At 41.7% G+C, this 21,377-nt stretch overlaps 3 protein-coding genes across 8 annotated transcripts in view; all 3 read right to left on the reverse strand.

Moving 5' to 3' along the window:
- The window catches only part of SYT16 (synaptotagmin 16), a 125,297-nt gene extending 124,762 nt beyond the window's left edge, over positions 1-535 (reverse strand). The window contains exon 1 of one of the 2 annotated variants that reach the window (XM_048948094.1): positions 402-535. The gene's annotated coding sequence lies outside the window, so the exon portion shown is untranslated. Of the gene's footprint in view, positions 1-114; positions 171-401 lie in introns of those variants that run through there. The other variant, XM_048948095.1, reaches the window with a different exon arrangement.
- A 1,210-nt stretch (positions 536-1,745) lies between these two features.
- Positions 1,746-10,038, reverse strand: SNAPC1 (small nuclear RNA activating complex polypeptide 1). Of its 2 annotated transcripts, none has more exons than XM_048947920.1 (10): positions 9,636-10,038; positions 9,238-9,397; positions 7,957-8,097; positions 7,417-7,521; positions 6,499-6,657; positions 6,056-6,130; positions 5,365-5,427; positions 4,573-4,714; positions 3,694-3,777; positions 1,746-2,656 (listed from the first exon to the last, which is right to left on the reverse strand). In XM_048947920.1, the coding sequence occupies exons 1-10, from the start codon at positions 9,761-9,763 to the stop codon at positions 2,622-2,624; spliced, it is 1,092 nt and encodes a 363-aa protein (XP_048803877.1). In that variant the 5' UTR covers positions 9,764-10,038; the 3' UTR covers positions 1,746-2,621. The 2 variants fall into 2 exon arrangements, with proteins under 2 accessions (XP_048803877.1, XP_048803878.1); XM_048947921.1 differs by having other exon boundaries at positions 1,747-2,656; positions 4,591-4,714; positions 9,636-10,021.
- Positions 10,039-11,728: 1,690 nt separating this feature from the next.
- HIF1A (hypoxia inducible factor 1 subunit alpha) overlaps positions 11,729-21,377 on the reverse strand; it is a 30,714-nt gene continuing 21,065 nt past the window's right edge. For 3 of the 4 annotated variants that reach the window (XM_048947916.1, XM_048947917.1, XM_048947919.1), the window contains exons 10-15: positions 21,040-21,320; positions 20,411-20,533; positions 19,809-20,203; positions 18,859-18,967; positions 16,141-16,267; positions 11,729-15,992 (exon numbers count right to left, since the gene is read on the reverse strand). In XM_048947916.1, coding sequence (XP_048803873.1) covers positions 15,841-15,992; positions 16,141-16,267; positions 18,859-18,967; positions 19,809-20,203; positions 20,411-20,533; positions 21,040-21,320 — 1,187 coding nt within the window. In that variant the 3' untranslated portion in view covers positions 11,729-15,840. The remainder of the gene's footprint in view (positions 15,993-16,140; positions 16,268-18,858; positions 18,968-19,808; positions 20,204-20,410; positions 20,534-21,039; positions 21,321-21,377) is intronic. The other variant, XM_048947918.1, reaches the window with a different exon arrangement.

The following is a 21,377-nucleotide window of genomic DNA, read 5'->3' on the forward strand; positions in this document are numbered from 1 at the left end:
TGAGGTGTGAGCAGCAGCGCCTGCCCTCCCGCAGCCGGGGCTCTACTGCAACCCAGGCTCACGCCGGGAGGGGACGGGAACGGAGGAATCGATCGTGGCGCGGCAGGCGATTACCTTCGCATCAGCGCGGTCAGAACCCCAGCAGCCCCGCCGTGCCTGGAAGCGCACGGACGCAGCCAAGCCTCCCGTAACCACAAGGCCACCCGCTCTTTGTTCGTGCTTTTCAAAGCGCGCGTCTCTACGCGGTTTCTCTCCCCCCAAGCCCGTATCCCCGCGCTCCTACCTGCCCGCCCCGCCCCGCGGCAGAGACCGCACCGACACCCCCCGCCTTCGGTGAAGTCCCCGGCCGCGGTCAGGGACCGACCGCCCCCCCGCTCCGGGCGCCGCCGGCTCGCACTCACCGTCCGTCGCCACGGCCGCAGCGGCGCGGCCCGACTTCCCGATGGCGGCGGCCGGGGACTCGGAGCTCGGCCCGGGGAGGGGACGCGCTGACCGACCCGCACGGCACCTCCCCGCCGCCCGCCTCGCCGCGGGGGGAGCCCCCGGGCCGTGCGGAGGGGATCCCGGCCCCGCCGCCTTCTCGTCGCGCGGAGCCGTGAGGGCTGAAGGCGGCGCGGCTTTCCGCAGGAGCGGGGCTCCCTACCAGCCCGCACCCCATAACCGCTGCCCGCAGCCCCGGGGCGCGCAACGGAACTCGGACAAAGGCAGTTAGGGAGGATCGGCGGTTTCACCCCGTCTCTCCCAAAATGCTGCGCGACTTCCAACGCCTCGAGGTGCCCCGGGACCTCCTGACGTGCCTGAGGTGTGTGGAGAACGCAGCGGGCTGCGCCGCGCACAGCTGAGGGCTGGCTGACCGCAGGGAGCTTTTCCAACCTTACTGCTCCAGTTCGTTTCTTCGCGTTGCTGTGACCTGGAAGGGTCTACATACACGTTACATAGCTATGAAGTTTCTTACAATCACTCTCAAACCTTTCCCATGCTAATCTTGCATAGTCTATTTCTTTTTTTTTTTTTACTTTTTTTTTGGTTAGGATTCTTCTAGACGTGATGTTCACTCCCCACACGGCCCACAATACCTTTTGCACTTACCTTGGCTTGCTTGGGCCTTGCTGGTTTTTCCACTGCAGTGAAAATTACAGTGCAAAATGTCTTCCACGTAAGTGCCTTCTAAACAGGTGGCACCTGAACAGCCCCATTGCCCTTGTAAACATGGCCTCCACACGTTCAAATGCCCACACAGAGGATCCTTTAGCTTTGCTATATAAATGGTGATTACTGTGGTATGAATACCATTCTTCAGTCAATTACATTTTTGGCTTCTTAATAAAGCGCTTCCTTGTTGTCCATAAATGAGGGTTTGAGTGCAATACTGGTGCTTAATTATTAATTTTCCCAGCGTCCAATTTTTGTCACTTCGGCCTGCTCCTCCTTACCAACTAATGCATTTAATACCTGCCCTTTTTATATTCCAACCCTTTACCTTTTCACTTCAGAGTTCCTTCATCTAGGTAAAGGCACTTTCATTCCTTTGGGCTCTGAAATACCTACCACAGTAACTCACTCAGTTCAGACCCCTTTTATGCCAAAAAAAGTCTTTTGTATCCCTATTTATTCTTGCTCAAACTCTTTGGCCTTTCTTGACAGGTTGTGGGTGGTTTTTTTTTGCAGCTGTGTTTAACTGCAGAAAATACCAAAGAGAATAATTACCCACTTTGGTTTTTTTTGTTTTTTTTTTTTTTAATTATCAATGGTCATAAGGGAGTATTTAAGCCTGCGGCCTTACAGGGCTGAATGGTGACACAAATGCTAGAGGATGTTACTGTTTACAGAAAATACTCCAGCATGATTCTCAGTCTTTTTGCTTTTCCTGCAGTACTGTTGCCTAGCAATTGTTTCCCCACTCTGTACCTTTTCCTAGTGCTAAGCTTCATGTTTACTTCCATCCCTACTTCTTTCCACATCACTGCTCCAATTGATAAAGATCATTTTGAATTCTAGTCCTGCCTCTGTACAGCTTGGTGTCACCTATAAAAAAAAATAATCAATAAACATGCACTGTATTTCCTCATTCAAATATACAACAAAGCCAGATCTGCTGGAGACTGAATACAATAAAAGGCTTATCACCAAGTTCATTTCCCACACCTGTATAAATTTATCAATTTATATTGATAAATATTGCTGAATTTGCGTGCTATAAAATGTAGCAAGTAAACAGTGAGAAATAATTTATTGTACAAACACAGGCAAGTATTTTGTGAGCTGTTCTTTCAAGAGTGTCTGCTAAAACGTCATTGCAAGTCAAGGTGAGTTCCAAGAGATTATCGCATTATAGAGACTAAATACAAGAAGGAACCATCTTCTCCCTCTTCTCATCTCACACAGTGCAGAGCAACTTCTTCTCTCACAGGAATCATCAGCCAGGTGAATGAAGGCACCAGGTGCCGTACCATGAGACTGCTGAGGTACAGCATTCAGCGCCAGTACTCCAGTGTCAGCTGTAGCTCTGGTCCCAGCCAGTTCCTGTTGTACATCCAGTGGAATCCAAACAAGCACTCTGTGTTACATCTGACATTTCCATTTTGTCATCACAATTCACATTAGTGTTCTCCAAGTGGATCCTAACGTCGTCTTCTCCTCTTGGAGAGAGGTACTTCTGAAAGGAAATAAAGAGATTTTTCTGACAAACTTTGCAATCTATCTTCCCTCCTGGGAATAATTAAACTAGAATTAATTCTGCCCAGAAGAAGGAAATGAATTAGATGAGCTCCTGAGATTCCCTCAGGAACCCCTCTCTGCATGACTTTAAATATGAAAAAAATATATCTTTCCAGATTCTATGGCACATTATCATTCAAAATATTAAATGAAATCCCATTGATTAACAACGTACTGTCCTTTCCAACTTCTTCAACTTCGAGAGCTTTCTGTTCCTCATAAACATCTTTAATATGGAACACTTAGTAACAAAGTTACACCTAAGTTTGCTTATGGGTATTTTTTAATGCTTCAAATACTGGTAAAACTATTCAAAGAACTGAGGAACTGACTTAGAGACAAAACATCATGACAACGTGGAGGAGGAACAAACAACATCATGTACAATATAAAATACACCATCGTGCCTTCAACCCGTCTAAAAGTTGAATGAATTCAAATTGTCTGCAGCTAACTATGATGATCAGAGGCCGTACTACTTTGCTGTGGATGTATTTTGTTATTATTCTTTCTTGCATGAAAATAATCTTTTGTTACATAGTTTTTGATCCTTACACTCATCTATGCTGTCAGGCCTTTACAGAGGTTGTACTTATCCTCTTGTTTCCCTTTCAATAAATTAAATCCCATTCTTTCAGGCTAACAGCAAGGATCTCTGGTCGAGCTCTTAAGTCTGCCTTCCTCTTTGTAAGCAGGATCTATCAGACTATCAATGAACTGCCAATGGAAATAATTTTATGTACAATGAACATGACTGCCAGGATTTTGCCATCACGTTTGCTTGCAACAAACTATCAGAGCAAAGCTTCAGTTTTGATGTAACAATTTACAGGATGAAAACTAACCTAGCCTTTGCAAGAAAGCAAAGCAAAGCGATTCAAGGCACCAATTTTAGTTTAAAAAAAAAAAATACAGCATAGTACAGAGCAATTAACAAAACAAGCCTACAGACTCTTAGAATTTCAACCATGATACCTTCTGTATCTGAGCTGTCTTCTTCTGTGATTACAGGCATCCCAATATGGCGAGTAACAGTTTCCTTTTCTGCTTGCATCTGACCTGCAGACAGATTTTTTTAGGAGAAAAAGTCAGCTTTGGGTTTTTGTTTTTCTTTTTTTTATTAATATTAGTTTCTTTTTCACTTCTGTATCTTAGCTGCAGTAGTTAGAAGACTGTTCTCTTATATCTGTATTGACTTTGCAGGCAAAGGTTGTGGAGAAACACCTGTTTCCAGTACGTTCACATGGCTCACCAGAAAAACGCTCTGTAACAAGTAACTAACAGCATTGATCACCAGCTCAGTTCAGAGATTATTCAAAGCTCCTCTCCTTATTCTCTCTCCAATACTACATCTAATGTTCTGAAGTGAAGCAGAGCCAGCATAGCCTAATGCCCAGCTCTGAAGTGGGCTGAATTTTCTCAGAAGCTAAGCAAGGCAGACTTTGGAACTCTGAAATCATTCTCTTCAAGGTGGTTTATTCAAAACTACTTCACTGCTCACTTTTCGTTAACCTTCAATAAACAGTAAGTCAAATGAAAGACTGAAATGGCTGAGCAACTTTTATCAGTTAGAAGTTGGACACTGGAAAGCTGACTTACTTCAGAGAACAAAAGTCTTCAGAACTGGCAGACGGAGATGAAAGGACTGTCTTTCAAGTCCGAAGGAAAAAGAAAAAAAACAGATGCACAAGCAGGGATGTGCATCTTGGAATGTAAGCAAGTGCAAAAAACTGTTACCAAACCAGTTTCTTGAGACCCGTAAATGAATCATCCACAACCTGTCTGTGCAACCTGTTCCATTGTCTCACCACCCTTACAGTAAAGAATTTCTTCCTAAATGCAATGGAAAAAAACCTCTGATTTCCAGAGAACCTCTTTTCTCTGCTGGCTGTGGTCTCCTACTGCTTTTTTTACTCCGTTTTGGAGATTTCCCATAATCCAGTCCTGATTCAGAAGATTCTAGTATTACTTGACGATGTCTTCTGGATTTGGAGGCCTAGAAGGTAAATATATGTAAGAACTATGAAAAAAAAGCAGTTAACCTGCTATAGCTGTGTGTTACTGTATGTCATTTAGTGCTTCATTCATAAGTCTGAACTGCTGTACATCCCAGAGTTCTGTTTCATTTCATAATGAATTCTCCAATAAATAATCTAAATAAACAAAGAATGATGCAATGTTTCTCATGGCTCTGCCATAAGAAGGATAATTCAATCCTATTTTTCGAGTAGTACTTAGAGAAACAATTCCAAAAATTTCCTATTGGCTTTAAACCCCCAAGTTCCATTCTCACAAGAATCTTCAGAGCTTCAAACATCTGAGCCTCAAGGAACCACTGAACTCAAGTACTTCTTAATTCCGTTTACTTAAAATTCCATCTATTAAAAAACAGAGCACTGACATGAAAAGATACCTTGTAAATGAAAACCCCCAGGCACAGACCACACTGGCATTGCTTCATTAATCTAACAAGAATAACAAGAACCTCACATTTCCCCTGTGTTAGATATGGAAAGCAGAACATTCAAAAGCTGAATTACAGAGTGCAATTTTAACTGCTTCCTTTTTGATCAATTGTTTGCACTGTTAGTACTTTAAATTATCATTTAAAATAACTACATCTCTACCATCAAATTTTACACCTACCTCAACAACTGCAGAATAAGACTTGTGCTTGATTCTAGCCAAAGCATCTGCTCTTTCAGAACCCTGCAGAGAAACAAAAGGATTATTCAGGAAAAGATTTCATTTTCTATTACAGTAACATTAAAACGAACTCTTAAACCAGATTTCACAGTATTTCATTATTGCTGTAATTCCATAATAAATGGTGACAAATTGTTTCTTAAATGAAGTTCAAGTTCCATTAAGAATGCAAGGCTGAATTTGGTTGCCTTCAGGTTCCTGCCACAGCTCAGGAACAGAAAATAAAATGTGAAAGTTCACTTCTTAGTCAAATTCACAGTTGAAACTAGCAGGCAAGTACAATACAAGAGAATTTTACAGCATTAAAAAATAGTTACTGCATTTAGGTGAAACTCTGGGAGGGATCATGAAGATGTTTGGCTAAGAGAACACAGCTCTTTCCCTTCCTTACCTGAAAGGGGCCGTATCTTTTTACTTCTAGCATCCCAGAACTATCACAGCCGTGTCTGCTCAGAGCTTAACAGCAAACAACGCAACTTAAAATAAAAACCCCAACTCTACTAATTATTCCTGGAACTTACTTTGACTCTGTCAAGCCCTGGAATGACAGGAAAAACCCACCTCGCCTATGATATTAAGAAATTAGCAGATTCTGCCTGTGCAATGTAGCAAACAAGTTCATTTTTCTTACTTCTGATCTTAGCGAAGTTCCTTCTTCCACTCTGTTTGGCATTTCATCAGCTTCTTTAGCTTTTAGTAACAATTTCTGAAAGACACACGATACAGAATGTTTTTTAAATGTCAGTCACTCACAGAGCAGTAACCACACGTGGCCATTTTCTTCACTAATCTTACATTACAGCCTTTCCTTGACCACAAACTGCTACAGAGGTATTTCGCACGGTTATTCTAACACCATCCACAAATCACACATTCCAGGGCAAACATTTCTGTTATCATGCAGCCAGTGTCCCATGCAAGTCACCATCCTTTCCCCCACACCACAACCCTGAGTTTGACTCGCTCCATTCTTCAGTGTTCCAGTTCTTAGACTGAGATCCCAGCTCTACACCAGTTCTTACACTCTCACATAACCCGTTAAATTGCCACAGCACAGTGGCTGGTATTACCTACCAATCTTTTTTGCTGCCATTCCTGATGTTCCAAAGCCATGTCTTTAAGAGAAACTACAAATTCGTCTTTTATCAAGCTCAGGGCCTTGTCTGGCTGGGATTTGTCAGCTGATATGGCACATTTCATTTTCTGATAGTGCTCATGAATATTCATCAGTTCCTAAAACAGGAAAAGAGACACTTCTCAGGCAAAAGATTACAGCATAAAGTGATATGAGTTCTCACTGAAGAAAACCAAGATTATATAACCTAAGGACACCACTGAATTAGCAGAAGTGTTAGAAAGAGATTATTTGTATCAGTTTCATTTCAGAGAGCCTAGCAGTAATATTACCTAGCACTTCCCCATCAGCACACCAAGTAAGCAAAAGAAGAAAGAGTATCTTTTGTTTAAACCAAGAAGGAAGGCTCAGTGATGCCAAAGATCAGATCTCAAGGAGGTCTCCTTTTAAACCAAGTTTTAAAAGGAAAAACAGAGGTTAGAAAAGGCTATAACCTATGATGATTAAGGTCTTATTATCCATACCCAGCCTCCAGCTGCAATCTGCAGACACAACAAAACAAACCTGCTTTTCCCAGCTCAACATTTTTCTTTTTTTTTCTTCACCCTCCCCCACCCCCAAGTGACACATGGCCATTTTTCCCTTTGCCATTTACATCTTATTGAGGCAAAGCCAGAAAAAACATAGGAATGTGTGGTACAGGTACCATATGGTAGCAACAGGTACAAAAGTTCTTCCCAATTAAATACTGTGTTTCTGAATATTTGAAAAAACTGCTAAGCCAGACTATCACCTTAATTTGCATTCCATAAGAAATGCACAAAGGACCATCTTGGGCTAATTAGAGAATGTATAGCTTTTCAATAACAGAAAAAGAACCCAAAACAAATAGAAGCTTAATCACAAAGTTACTGTACCTCCAATACATCATTCGTGATGAGGCTGCTTACTCTGTTACTTGGATCTTTAAATTCTTCTTTACATTCATTTTCTTGGATCTTCTTCTTAGTTCTGTAGTTGAGCTAAAGCAGGAGACAAGGCTTTGTAATGTGAATGGTCAACTTAAACCACCCTACTCTTGAGAGTTTTAGCTGCATATCTAACAATCAAGAGATGCTGAAAGGCATAAAACTACCTCATCGACAACAGCATGCATCTTCACAGCCAAGTGCTCAACCAGCACTTTAAAAAAATCATTCCAGCCCTCTAACTCAGGAGCTCAACATTTCCACAAGTTATACGACATCTCAAATTGTAAGAAGATTAGATACTGAAAAAAAAAATCAGGTGAGAAGTGTGGTACATTCAAACATCCTCTAAGCTTTATGCTGTGTGCCCAGTTACATAAAGCAAGGCACAGTGCACAGCGTCAAGCACACCAGTGCTGTTGGACTGCCAGCCATTGAAAGCTGAAGATATTTTATTAAAAATGGTAGGTTGTTAACAAAATAACTCACTAGCTTTGGCATTGCTGTGAAATGGAATGCTCTGGCACGACGCAGTGTCCTAAAGATGTATGCTGCATCATAATGCTGGGAATCTATCAGATCCTGTTGAAAGCTCTGGACTTCAGGCCAATCCTTGAGTGCAATCCTGATCTGCAACAAATCAGTTGTGTACTGTTACAATGCCCTGCTCAAGAAAGTCTTCCTCATTTCTTGCTTTCCATCCTCCCATCTGCTCAGCCCACTTCATTTTCACTCTACCTAAGACACCTTCTTGGATGATTCCTGCACTCACCAACATATCCTGTATAGCAGTGGCTTTAAAATTGCCAGAATTCATCTCTGTAAAATGACTCCTCTATAATTAAGATTGAGATGTAATGACATCACTGTGAAATACTTTGTTTCCTGTGTAAGGAATCTGGACTCAGTTGAGCACACAACATACACAACTGTTTCTGCACAAACCACTTGCACTGATTTTCTAATTCATTTCTATACCAATCTCTTCTCCTAGAGGCAGTAAGAAGGCACATATTGCTCAGGCTTTCCACCTATTTACGAATTCTACTTCTAGTTAACAGGAATTGGAAATAATTTAACCAGTCTCCATTTTGTTGAAATTCTAATAAACAACCAAGGCCGTCATGGAGTTCTCTCCACATTTGATGAGAACATTCTAGCTTCGCACTGACTGTGGAGAAAAACCTTGGTGTCCTGGTGACAACAGGATGTTCCATGAGCCAACAGTGTGCCCTTGTGGCCAAGAAGGCCAATGGTGTCATGGGGTGCATTAAAAACAGCATGGCGAGCAGGTCAAGGGAGGTTATCCTTCCCCTTCTGCTCTGCTTTAGTGGAGCACTGTGTCCAGTTCTGGGCTCCTCAGTTCATGAAAGACAGGGAACTTTTGGACAGAGTACAGCCACAGGCCACAGAGATGAATGGGGGATGGAACATCTGTATGAGGAAAGACTGAGAGACCTGGGACTGTTCAGCCTGGAGAAGAGAAGATTGAGAGGCGATTTTATCACTGTTCATAAATGTCTGAAGTGTGGGAGTCAAACAGATGGTTCTTTTCTCTCTCTTTTTTTTCCTCAGGCTCTTCTCAGTGGTGCCCAGCAACAGAACTAGTAGCAATGGACACAAACTGGAACACAGGAACTTCCATACAAACATAAGGAAGAACTTCTTTACTATAATGGTGACAAACAATCTCAGCAACCCTTTCCAACCTCAGTAATGCCATGACAACATCTCACACCCCACACCTTCCGAGGAGGCTCAGTAAGTTACCTTTATTTTCGGCTGGCAGAGCTGCGTGTTGTAGAGCCCGTACAGAAGGTACAGAGCACCGACTCGGATCTGGAAGGCATACGGCGGCAAGAAGTACTGCTGTGCCAGCTCCAACGTCTTCTTTGTGATCTTATTCCTCTCCAGAGCTCTCATTCTACCACTACAGCAAACAGAAAGCAATATGCTGCAGCAACCGACAGTAAAAGCACGGGTGTCACAGCATCCATAAGGCAGCAGCGAGCTCTAGGAACTTTAAAACGTTACCCTTGGTAACTCCACAGAGGGCTGTGCTCTATGTTCTCAAGCAGCACTGCGTGTAGTAAATTAGATCCGGAGTGAAAAAGGCAACAATCTACGTTATACTATTTAATGCCAACCCACAAGGGCCGTTCACTCACTGAAAGATGGTGTGGAAGCGGCGCTCCCGCCACAGCTCAGCAAAGCGCTCGAAGCGGACGGTGTCGGCTTCCTGGAAGGCACCGAGCAGCGCCTCGCAGTCCTCCTGCAGCCCAGGCACGGCACTCATGGCTCACGGCTCGCGGCTCACAGCTCACCCCGCCGCCATTAACGCGCCCCGCGTCCCGTCAGGGCGCCTGCGCAGCTCCCGGCCATGCGCGCTGCTCCGTGCACGGGTTCTCCGTGAGGGAGGGCGGCGGGGCTTGGCTGGGGTGCGCTGTGCCGGGCGCTCCCCGCATGCACTGCCACACGTAGGCGGGCGGGGAGCGGGGGGCCGCGGCTGCCGGGCTGCACGTAGAGTGGGTGGGCGCGGCTTCGGCGCGGAGCGGTGCGGGCTCTGGCGGCTCTCTGACCCCTCGCTCCCCGGCGCACGTAGGCGCGGGCGGCGGCCGAGGCGGCGGAGAGCGGCCGGAGCGCAGGTCTGTGAGGGAGAGCGGGAACGGCGGGGAGCGGGGCTGTGCGCACCGAGCTGCGAGCGAGCGGCGCGGCCGGGTGGTTGGTTGGTTGGTTTCTGAAAATACATTTAGTTCAAGTGCTGTTTAAAGACGTAGGGCTGCGACCCCGTTCATCCCCTGTGTGACCCCGGTTGGCTAATGGAACTGGATGCTGACGCTGTGGGGAGAGCGGTTAGCGTTCCTCAGCCCACACGTACGGACCCAGATGGGCGCAGGGACGGGAGGCAGGGGCCGGAGCCATCGCTGCAGTTACGGCGGTTATCCCTTCGTCTAACGGCAGCGATGCGGCTCGCCAGGTGTGTTTTCCCAGTTTTGACGGTGGTTTCTCAGGGATGCCGTGTGAAGAAGCACCAGGCGGATCGGTGCTTCTGTAAGGCAGGCAGGGCTGCAGCACCGCGCTGTGAGAGAGGATGCAGCGGGACGAGGCTCTTGTGTGTGTGTGAGAGGAAAACAAACGGGATCTTCATGCAAAATTCTCATTCTGTTGCTTTTACACTCAAATAGTGTTGTTTTTTTAGGCTAATTAATCCACCACGTTTCTTGAGGAACTGTTTTTGTTCAGTGCTCCTTCGTGTTATTTATTAGTATATTTCAGCTGTACACTGACTGCTTTCCAAGGAACAGCATGCTAGTTACCATATCTTCTTTGTATAACTGCTGAACAAAGGGATTCGAGTTCCCACTTGTCCTGCCCTGTAAGATGCAAGTTAAGCTATTTATCCTGCGTAAACATAGCTATAAATAACAGGTTTCTCAAGTTGCATATGGCACAGGGTAACTCGTTTATTTTTGAGTATCGTATGTGTTCAGAATACTTTTTCAAATTGAGAACATGGAAATAAATCTTGTTTTCATGAACGTATGTCGCGTAGCTTTAATATGCTATTTAACAAAATACCTAGACATCACTAGTACTGGGGATCGTATAATAATGGGGTCGTATTCTGCTGAGTTGATAGCATTTGTGCGTGCTTTCTGCTTTCAGGCTTCATCACAACAAAACAGAAACATTGCAGGAAATTTCTGATTCGTGCAATAGGAAACGGTATTCGCTTAGCAAGATCTTGGGATTCTTACTGTCTTACTATTTGCATGTGTTGAGAGCAGCTGCAATCGCCTGGAAAATCATCTCGGATTTGAAATTGCTTCTGTTTTGTTACTAAGGGTGTTCTTGATTACTGAGAGGTTTCTTTTAAAACTTAGTCCCCCTGCCTCCATATCCATTGCTCTATTCTCTGTGTTTTGTGCAGCACCTGCACAATCCCTGGTGTTAGACTGGAACTGTGTGCTTATCCTCTCCTGTTCAGGGCTGTTGTGCACTTAATTTAGATGGGATAACCACCGGGAGTGGTTTTGGCTGTAAGGGTGAGAACAATTCATGAATGCTTTTGGAAAACAGACCACGTGTATGTTTAGTGACCGGGGTTGTTGACTTCAGCACGAGGTGGGTTGCACCTCAAACACGCACGTTTCAGTTGTGCTCATAGTGTATATTTACTTTCTTTTTCAAAGTGTTTTTGCCATGTCCATCTTTCAGAATGGGGCTAATTGATGAGCAGAAAGATCACAGGTGTCACAGATTAGAAACAAACCCTCTCTTTTATTGAATTTTATACCGTTACACAATCAAAAAGAAGTACAATCACAAGTATGTCAAAGTGTTTCGAGAGAAATACAATTGCAATAGGTTGTACTTGGTTCCAGAAAAGAATTCCATCAAAATATACCACTTTTTTTCATGAGAGAATACTGCAGTTATTCACAAAATCTACCATACTGTATAAATCCAGTAGCAAACTCTTAACTTTTTGGTAACTTGGCAAGCTTTGCTCAAGGTAAGCAGGGAAGCAGAAAGAAAATGACACCTCAGTTTTAGAACATGGATCAAAATCGCAGTTCTCAAGATTAGAGTTTTCCAGGGAGTCAAGCGTATTATGATTGCTAATGAAAGCTGGGTATTCAGCTCACGAGTTCCTATGACAATACTGGCCTTCCTACAGAGTATTCCTGGCCTGTGAAATGTTTGTTTTCATGCTGGATAATTGCAATCTGAACAATATCCATAAGTGCAGTGACATTTGGGTGAATTGTGCGTGCTGTTCAGTAGCAGCTAATCAGAGGGGATGGAGAACAGATGATTGACCTCAGGCCTATCCTCTAGCCTGCCTCCTGGATTTGTGGAAGGAAATAATTCATTCAGCAGTTTAACAACAGAGAAAGCCAGCCAACAGCTATCAGTGGAACAGCCCATGTTTCTGTCTTCAGCTACCTTTGTTTAGCTGTTTAAGAAGCTGTTTAAATAATGAATGTTACTTTTAAATATGCAGTTATTAAACCTGTAATAATTTTTGATCCCTATACCTTTATTTCATTGCAAGCACGTAGAGCTTTGATTGTTCTTTCTGGCATCTGTCTTTCTAAAGTGATTCATAATTACTGACAGGGACTTTGTGCGTACAACAGGAATGGAAACTGTTAATATAAAATGTTTCTATAATACCAAAGGTTTTTCAAGATCAATATACAGTCTAAATCCATCTTACTGCATGGCAAAAGGTGTGGTAGGAAGTGTGCACTCTGGACTCCAGGCAACTTTAAGTATATTACACCTAAGCTGCTGGACAACCACTCAGTGAAGTGCATGGTTTGATTACTGCTGCAGTCCTGATGAGCTGCTGAAAGCAACACTGTCTCTTAATCTGTGAAGCTCTTAATTTAGTATGTTTCATATGCAAAAGCAGGTACCACATCCAGCTGCAGTTCCTTCTTTACTACTGGTAAAGAGTAAGTGCTATAAGATAATGCCTCAACACTTAACAAAAACCAACTAAACATTCAAAATCATGAAGCAAAAGTGTAGAAATGAATGTATACAAAAATCTTGTCCTCCAAAGGATTAGCATGAGGCTGGAGAGTCCTAAAATCTAAGGAAAGAAATGAAAGCAGCTACAAGGTCTGCTTCCAGGTTTAGCAAACACGCAGCAGCATTTAGCATAGCTTTGAGCAGCCCGGAGCAGTTACTGTTACTTTTCCATGCTTTCTTCAGCATCTCTGAGCTGAAGAACCGTTCCCAGTAACTACAGCACATCAGTCTTAGTTGTAAAAATGTAGGGAAGCTGTAACTTCCAGAATACAGCCATAGGGAGCAGGTCTTGATAATTACTGTTACAATAATTAGGGGTTGGTGGGAGGGGAAAAAAAAGGGAACACTTGAAATCTCAGGTCTAACTTTAAAAGTTAAGTTTTCAGGCTAAGACCTTTTCTTTTTTTTCCTCCAGTTGCCCACAGTGCAAACAGCTGCACGTACTGCAGTTCAGTCTTATTTCATTCACTTCTACAAGCATAGTAAACAACATGCTGTGCTTGTTAGTACATGTGACAGAAAATGGGGAAGATCCTTAGGTGAAATAGTGCTCATTTAAACCCATGTCTGCTGGTGCCTTTCCTAAGCCTTTACCAGCTTCACTATCACAACTGCTACTGCTGCTGGAGAAAGTGCTGCCATGGGAAGCACACCACCACATACAAGGGCTTCTGTGCAAACCCTTAATATCTATTAGGTGTGTGTATTCAAGTTGTTCAATCTGCACAAATCCTGCAGTCCATGCTCATGCTTTCTCTCTCTATGCAACTTCTACTCAAACACACAACCATATTTCGCTACCAGTGCCTTATCTTTTAACGATGGTTCCATTTAGTTTCATTAGCACACTTGTGTCAGTTTGGAAAGTGCTCTTGCTTCTGTAGAACTGTAACAGTATTTTTAAAAAGCACGTGAAGCTTATTCACCATCACAGTGATTGTAAAGTACCCTAAAGGAGGTCAATGAAACGAAAGATTCCAGAATAAATCGTGACATCCACACTTCATTTCTTACAGTGACATAAGTTTCCTAAAATACTTTGTGAAGAATGCACAGAATATCTTGACCCTATTTACACATTACAAGGTTGTATCAATAGTATCAGGTTTTAGGACAGCAAAGTTACCGAGTCAACAGCACAACAACGTAGAACAGCCCTTCTCTATCACAGAGTACCAGCTTCATTTCTCACTGCAATTTTAAGAAGTTCATCTTTAATTGATCCCTCGTGAATTTTACTTTTTCCTGCTTTCCAGTGTTACCTTGATAATGCTTCCAGAGACGAGCCTCTAAGCTGGTCTTAAGGAAAAAGTCTTTTTGCTCTGCCGTAACACATGTGCTGTCTTCTCCCTTTCAAGTTTGCTAACTGGTGTGATAACAAGTGAAAAAATTGAACATCTTTGGCCGCCGGTAGTACAACACTGTGTAGGAGAATTTAGTACTGAATAGGCTCATAATTAAGTTGGAGGTGGTACGATCAAAGAAGGAAGCTGTGATTTCCAATCAGGTCTAAGTTAAAAAGGGAACATGGATGAACAATAACCACTAACAAAAATATAAATTATCTCATTTTTCTCAGATAACACACTCCCCGAGGGGGCCTGGTCCACATATAGTTTATTGATGTAAGAAAACAATACAGTTAGTGTTAGATCCAACCACAAAGAGCAAAAGAACGAGCAAATGAAGGTTTTGTACAGTACATATAGGAAAATAAGATGTTTGTGACAACTATATATTTCTAAATAAAAAGGCTTCTAAATATATTCAAGTTATTGAAATCTACACGAAAATATACGGATGTTAATAGCAACAAGGTGCTTAAAACCAAAACATTAAAATATTGAGCAACTCAATGATGTACTAGATAAAACTGCTAACAATGCAAGATGGTTTACAATCTGCTTGAAATATCACCTATACCACACAGGGTAAGCTGAACATTTAGATTTAAGATCATACACAATATTAGCATTAACTTCAACAACTACAGGCAGGGATTTCTTTTAAGCTGGCAAAGTGACTACTTTAAGAACATCAAACTCTCTCTCTAAATTGAGAATGTACCCAAATAAAATGCTGCTAGCCCTTCCCAGATAAATCCTTTCCCTTCGACTACTCACACTCTTAAGTCAAAAGCATAAGACAGCATTTAAGAACAATTTATATTACAACGTGACTAAAATAATGACGTAATCCAGGTTTAAACATGATTTCGTAGGCAAACAAAAGATTCTTCTTAAAAACTAGTTTTTATAAATGCAGATATATTGCATGAGGAACTGCTGGTATTTTTTAAGAAAATATATTGTGCGATTGTGGCTACAATGCACTGCTGCAAAGCGTTGTTGTTTCTTATAAAAAAATATTAAAATTAAAAAAAAACCAACGTACTTGAACATAAAGAGTAAGAGAGCACAAGTCTTCCAGCTACCTACAGAGGGCAGGATGGAAGTATTGCCAGTTTTTCACGTGCTGACGTTTTACTAATGATAGATTTTGGTGACCAACTCCCCAGCCAAAAAAATAAATATATTTTTTAAATCAGGTGCATATTTCTAAGCTGCTATTGCAAGTGTGTTTTAAATGTAATGGACTTGAAGGTGTATGTACCAAAGAATTATAAAAATGCACTACGGTTTGAGTTATTGTTACATAAAGAATGTATTAAAAAGACTGTCAAAATAAGTAGAAAGGGATCAAAACTGAACTAACTGAATTAGTGCAGTACTGTAGCCAGGCTTCTAAAATCAGATATAGAAAATATAAATAGACTGCTTTAGGTGATGATTCACCAGTGTCCAAAAAAGGAACAACTACTGTGAAAGCTCAGTTAACTTGATCCAGAGCTCTGAGCAGTTCTTCACCCTGTAGCAGGTTTCTGTTGCCTTGTATGGGAGCATTTACTTCACAATCGTAACTCGTGAGTTGGGGTAGTCCACTCTCATCCATCGACTGCCCTAGAAGTTTACTCGCTATGTCTATAGAGGGAGGGGAAGGAAAAAAGTGCACTTTATTCACTTTCCTCCCAGATTTCTCAGGAATGAGATGAGCTTGGGTATGTTTGCATCAGTTTTCTTTCACAGCCCCTGCCCCCCTCTACGTACATTTTGTTGTAAGGATACTAACCAGTCGATAGTAGAATGATTGTCTTTTGCTCCACTCCGTTGTGTCCGTTGGTTTTGCACGCCTTTACGCGTTTCCAGGCCAGCGATGCGTTTCCTCCACGGTCACCTGTCTGCTGGAATAAAGACCCCTAGGAGAAAGTGAAACAAAAGCTTCTTTATTGAATAGTGCAGCTTTCTGGCCTTCTGCATCCCTTTGCCAAACTAGGGGTCCCTATCGCTGATGTTGGCTTTATTACAGTTTACAGTGGATTTCATTCGGAACCGAGAGCAAATACATTTCCAATATAGTAGCCTTAAAAATTAATTTTAGAAAAATGGGATCAGATTTCAAGAGGTTACCTCCCTTACACCAAATAATTACTGAATCCTGGTTATCACCAGATACCAGGCTCAGGGTTAACACAGGTACACATACACGCCCATTTGGTTACCACTGCTCTCGTGCGATAACTATCAGGATTCCACTGGAGTCTCTAGTGGTTTTCTGCACTGGCATTAGTAGTGTAAACAGGAGAGTCAGGGCACCTCGCTCAGTGGATTTTATCTGTGTTTAAGTTGTAAATTCTGCTTGTGCACCAGTTGTTGACACCAAGCCATCCAATCTAAGGCTTAAGGGAATGCAGTCCTGAGCCATTCTATTACAGAACAGCTCCTTAGCACATTCTTTTGATGGCAGCATCCAAGATGTGGGGATCAGAAAGCTTTTAAAAGCTCCATATAATTAGGAATAGAAAAGGCCACCACTGAAACAAAGATGGGATGGAAGGAAAAAACACCATCTTAGTAACAAGGGGTTCAATCTGCAAGATTTTGCCTTGTTAGTAACGCTGACTGTTGAGAAAGAGGACAAAGTATTTAAGAATGCTGCCATTAAGGGACACGTTTTCAGGTTATTAAACATGCATGCAAGTCAAAAAGACAGATGTATAACAGGAGTTAAACAACTCAGAAGCTGCATTTCATAGCAAGATAAGTCACTGGTATTGTTCCTGTTCTGGCTTTTGTTTTGTTTTCCTACTGTGAATGCATTACAGTCCTCCACATGAAGAAAGATACCTCACTTTTTTCTGCTTTAATTATTTGGATCATTATCTTACTGTAGCACACCTTGTCCTTGTCTAATTCTCTCATTTTCCAGAAAACCTGAAGTTGCATTTTGTCTTCAATTATTTTCACTCTTTACAATAATTAATACTGCTGCCATATAGCCAGGAAGTCATGGCAAGTTTTTGCACAGTCCCAAATTGCTATGTGATACAAGCCTGGATTTAATATAGTTTTTCTTCTGTGCATTTGCAAGGTCTGGTTTGTACACTGAGAAATCCATTTTGGAGAGAGAAAGCAGACGACGAAAGTACTTGCTTGTAACAATGTCACTAAGACCCCCACTGTGTGGAAAATTCAGCTTCTGACAGTGCAGAAACTGTCAAAATATTTCTAACGCACGGGATACAGAAAGGACGCTTACAGAGAAGTCTGTATTGGTTACAGTAGCTTATACAGAACTGCTAGTGTGCAGCTACTTTGAAATATGTATCAGCAACACGATAGCACAGCCATAGCACCGCTGCATGAGAAAGAGGCAACCAAAGGCAGTAAAACTTGTAGCAGAGCTGTGAATTCTATAGAGCTACTGAAAGCAACAGAACAACATGCATGAAAGTGCAAAGCATTTAGCAAAGAAGATCAATAGCGTAAGTATGTTTGTTGTTTTGTTGTTGTTGTTTTTAAATCTGCTAACCCCATAGCAAAAAAAATAAAATAAGGCTGTATTAATGCTTTCTCAGCTGTCACAGAGGACAGCAGTGCTAAGGCTGCATACAGTGACTTCTCGCATGAGTGAACCATTCAGAGGAAAAGTAACCCTGCACTGTTAGACATGATGGATGACTACATCCAGGAGATGGACGGACTGCTACGGAAACAAAATGTCAAAAGCTATGATGCAGTAGAAAAAGACAAGAATTAATTAGGTAGAAACTTAAGAGAAGTGGGAATTTGCAATGAAACCAAGAAGAGAGATGCAAATCATTGCAAAGCCCAAGATTTCAAACTAATAAAAAAAATGACATTAAGAATCAAAGATTGTAAAGACAAAATGCCCTTACAGAAGATAACAAACTGAACAGTGCCAGTCAAGTACAGAAGTCTTAGAATACCTACAGAGTTCCTTTTGAATAGCTTAGATGGACAACAATGTGGTACTCGCAGTCACAAACGAGAGAAAAACTCGTGGTACCAATGCAAGTTTGCTAGATTGTGTGAACTCATGTTCAGATGGTCTTGTTATCTGACCAAACTAAAAAAAGGAACCTCAGACTCAAGGAGAAATGAAAGAACAAGAAGTGTAAGAAGACTGCCCAGTACTCATGAATATGGAAACTGAGTTTGAAAGCAGAAGTGAAATAAATACGACAATTTTGCCTTACATTTGTGCATTATTCTGCTAATGAAGCATGCCTCCTCGCATGTATGTTCACAGATATCTTCTATCTAATCAGAAATGCACTTAGGTACAGAGGGCACTTTGAAACAACCGACAGTAAAAGAACTAAAACAGCGTTTGCATAGACGAGGGAATTTCATGCCCAAACAGTTATTTTTGATCCCAAGATTCCATTGCATACCAACAGCTAAACTCTGGAGTCTGCACTGAAGCCTCATGTCAGAAATGGCAAGGTTAAAAGTGAATATGTTAAAACGGTAAAACAAAACTCACAATTCCAACTGCCTGAAAAAGTGAACCATCATGTTCCATTTTTCGTTTTCTCTGAGCATTATGCAAAGCTAGCATCTTTGGATTTAGTTCTTCATCCATTGCAGTAGATCTAAGAAAAATTGATTCAGGCTGTTAAGAGGATTCTACTGTTCTCGAGCCATTCTTCTTTTGTGGACAAATACAATATGACAGAACTGAATTTAAGAACCATACTAGTATTGTTTAGTAACTGTCTAATTTAAACAATTATTGCCTAGGAGCATAGAAAATGTTAGCATTTAATCTTTGTATGGAGCTCAGAATGAATTTTAGCAAAAAAAAAAAAAAAAAAAGTATGTAAAAAAAAAAAAACACCAAAAAAAAAACAAAGCATAATGTTCAATAATTCATTTTCTATAGAAAGAAGGGGGGGGAAGGTTGAGGAAAAGTCTTCTGAGTATTTGTGTACAAATTTTGTGTTAAAGGTCTGATGTTCTGATTTTGTAGAATTTCGTCGTCATAAATATGTGCTACATATGCCATAGTCCATCATCATGAATTACAGCCAATTTTAAAAGCAGTGCATGTAGCACAGACTGCAGATGCCTCTCACCTCAATGAAGTAGACAAGAAGAGCATCAGAAATGCTGTGTAGGTATAACTACCTGCTTAGTGCCTGCTGCAGTCTTTTTAAGTGGCTATACATCACATACAAGAGCAGAACAAAATTATGAACACAGCTGGCATGTAGGAGCTGCCTATTGCATGAGATGTTTATGTAAGGGCTACTGCAAAAAAGCTGCTGAGAAATTAGAGAAGCTTACTATATAAAAACTGGTCTGGATTTAAATTTTAATCTCTACTTTGATGTAGAACGTTGAAGACAATGTACATCAGTTGCAGTATTTCAAAGTGTATCACGTCTAATCTCTGGAATAAATACTGGGGCTTGAGCTTCACGTTTGAAATACCTTTTGTTCAGCGTGACTGTTATCAAACTGGGTGCTCCTGGACAAGATTTTTCTGTCTGTTCCAATGTTCCTTTTCCTGCTCTGATTGGAGATGCAGTTCGACTCCTGTTCCCACTGTAAGGTGATGCTGGGGCACTACTCGTGTCGTTTATTACGTGGACAGGAGATGATGGAACCATTAGTGCTTTCACATCATCCACACGTTCTGCCACTGGTTTTATTTCATCAGCAGCAGTTGATGGTGTCTGAGTCTGCTGAAGTATGGTAATGGTGGCTGCATTTTGAGAGCCAGAAGAACTGCTTTCCAGTGGAGATAGCTGATCAAAGGAGCGTAGCTGGAAGTCATCATCCATTGGGATGTAAGGAGCCAACATTTCCAAGTCTAAATCAGTCTCCTGGAGAGCATAAGAAGTAAAACTTATATCAGAACATCTCAGTTATGACTTCATGGCTCTGCTAAGCCAAACCCTCAAAGTAACTCTGTGCAATTTATTTTTAATAAAGCACTGTGTAAAAGAATAAGGTGCTGGAAGCATTTAACAAAATGAGAAGCACGCTGAGAGCACTAAGATGATACAGAATTTCAAGTTTATGTACATTACCTGAGTGGAGAATGGATTTTTTGCTTCTGTATCTATTGCAAAGAGCTTCTCCACTAATTCCAGTTTGAATTCATTAGCCATGTCATTATCCACATCAAAGCAATAGTCATTGGGACTACTGGGCTGTGAAAACATTTTGAGTGCAGTTTTAACTTTCTATCGTTACGTTATTTTGCATCGTATCTACAGACTCTCTGAAAAATGTGTGAATGCCAAAACTAATTCCAATCTATGGCTGCACAAAACTGAAATGGGAAAGGAAAACATATACGTTTATTTACCCATTTGGGAAGCACTGGATGAGTTAGAACCCAGAAGTAGCCTATGCAGTAATTTACTGTAACTAATTTGGTGTTTACAGAAGCCAGCTCTGAATCATCCTTTTCTGGAAAGACCTACCTTAAGCTCTTCTTTTCTATCACATGTACATATTTGCAAGACTCACTTCCATGAGAAGTTAATTCTCCCTGTGAAAATGTATTTTTCCTTAGAGTATGAGCATAACTAAGGCACAACCTAGAAATAATTTTGAATTCACGCCTTGGGCGCATCTTTAGCTAGATATGCTCTACAAGCCTCAACACAGCACATACATTTTAATGACAGTGTATCCAAATTACATAACTAACCTCAGGTGAACTTTGGCTGGTACTTGCATCAGAAGGGCTGGTTGGTTGCTCTTGCACCTGAGGCATGGTAAAAGAAAGTTCGAGTGTCTCTGTGTTTGGCTCCAGCTTTGATACAACTTCTCTATTGAGTGCGGGATCAGCATTGCTACGAAGTGGCTTTGTAGTTTCAGAGGCAGGCAGTGGGGACATTGCCATATTTATATTCTGCAATTTCTCACTGGATGAGGGGAGCATTACATCGTTATACAAAGGAACTTCATCACATTGTTGTTCATCAGACTCTATAAAAATTAAAAGAGACCATCAACCTAAGTAACAAATACTAAGTGTGTCTACGG

This window comes from Lagopus muta, chromosome 6 (assembly GCF_023343835.1).
Source record: "Lagopus muta isolate bLagMut1 chromosome 6, bLagMut1 primary, whole genome shotgun sequence".
Classification (NCBI taxonomy): domain Eukaryota; kingdom Metazoa; phylum Chordata; class Aves; order Galliformes; family Phasianidae; genus Lagopus; species Lagopus muta.

What these genes read in the sequence shown, in the direction of transcription:
- SNAPC1 (XM_048947920.1), bottom strand. Translation starts at nt 9,763, where the DNA reads ATGAGTGCCGTGCCTGGGCTGCAGGAGGACTGCGAGGCGCTGCTCGGT. An exon ending in CTTATTCTGCAGTTGTTGAG is followed by an intron (nt 4,715 to 5,364) that starts GTAGGTGTAAAA and finishes TTTACCTTCTAG; the next exon opens with GCCTCCAAATCCAGAAGACA. An exon ending in AGACAGCTCAGATACAGAAG is followed by an intron (nt 2,657 to 3,693) that starts GTATCATGGTTG and finishes ATTTCCTTTCAG; the next exon opens with AAGTACCTCTCTCCAAGAGG.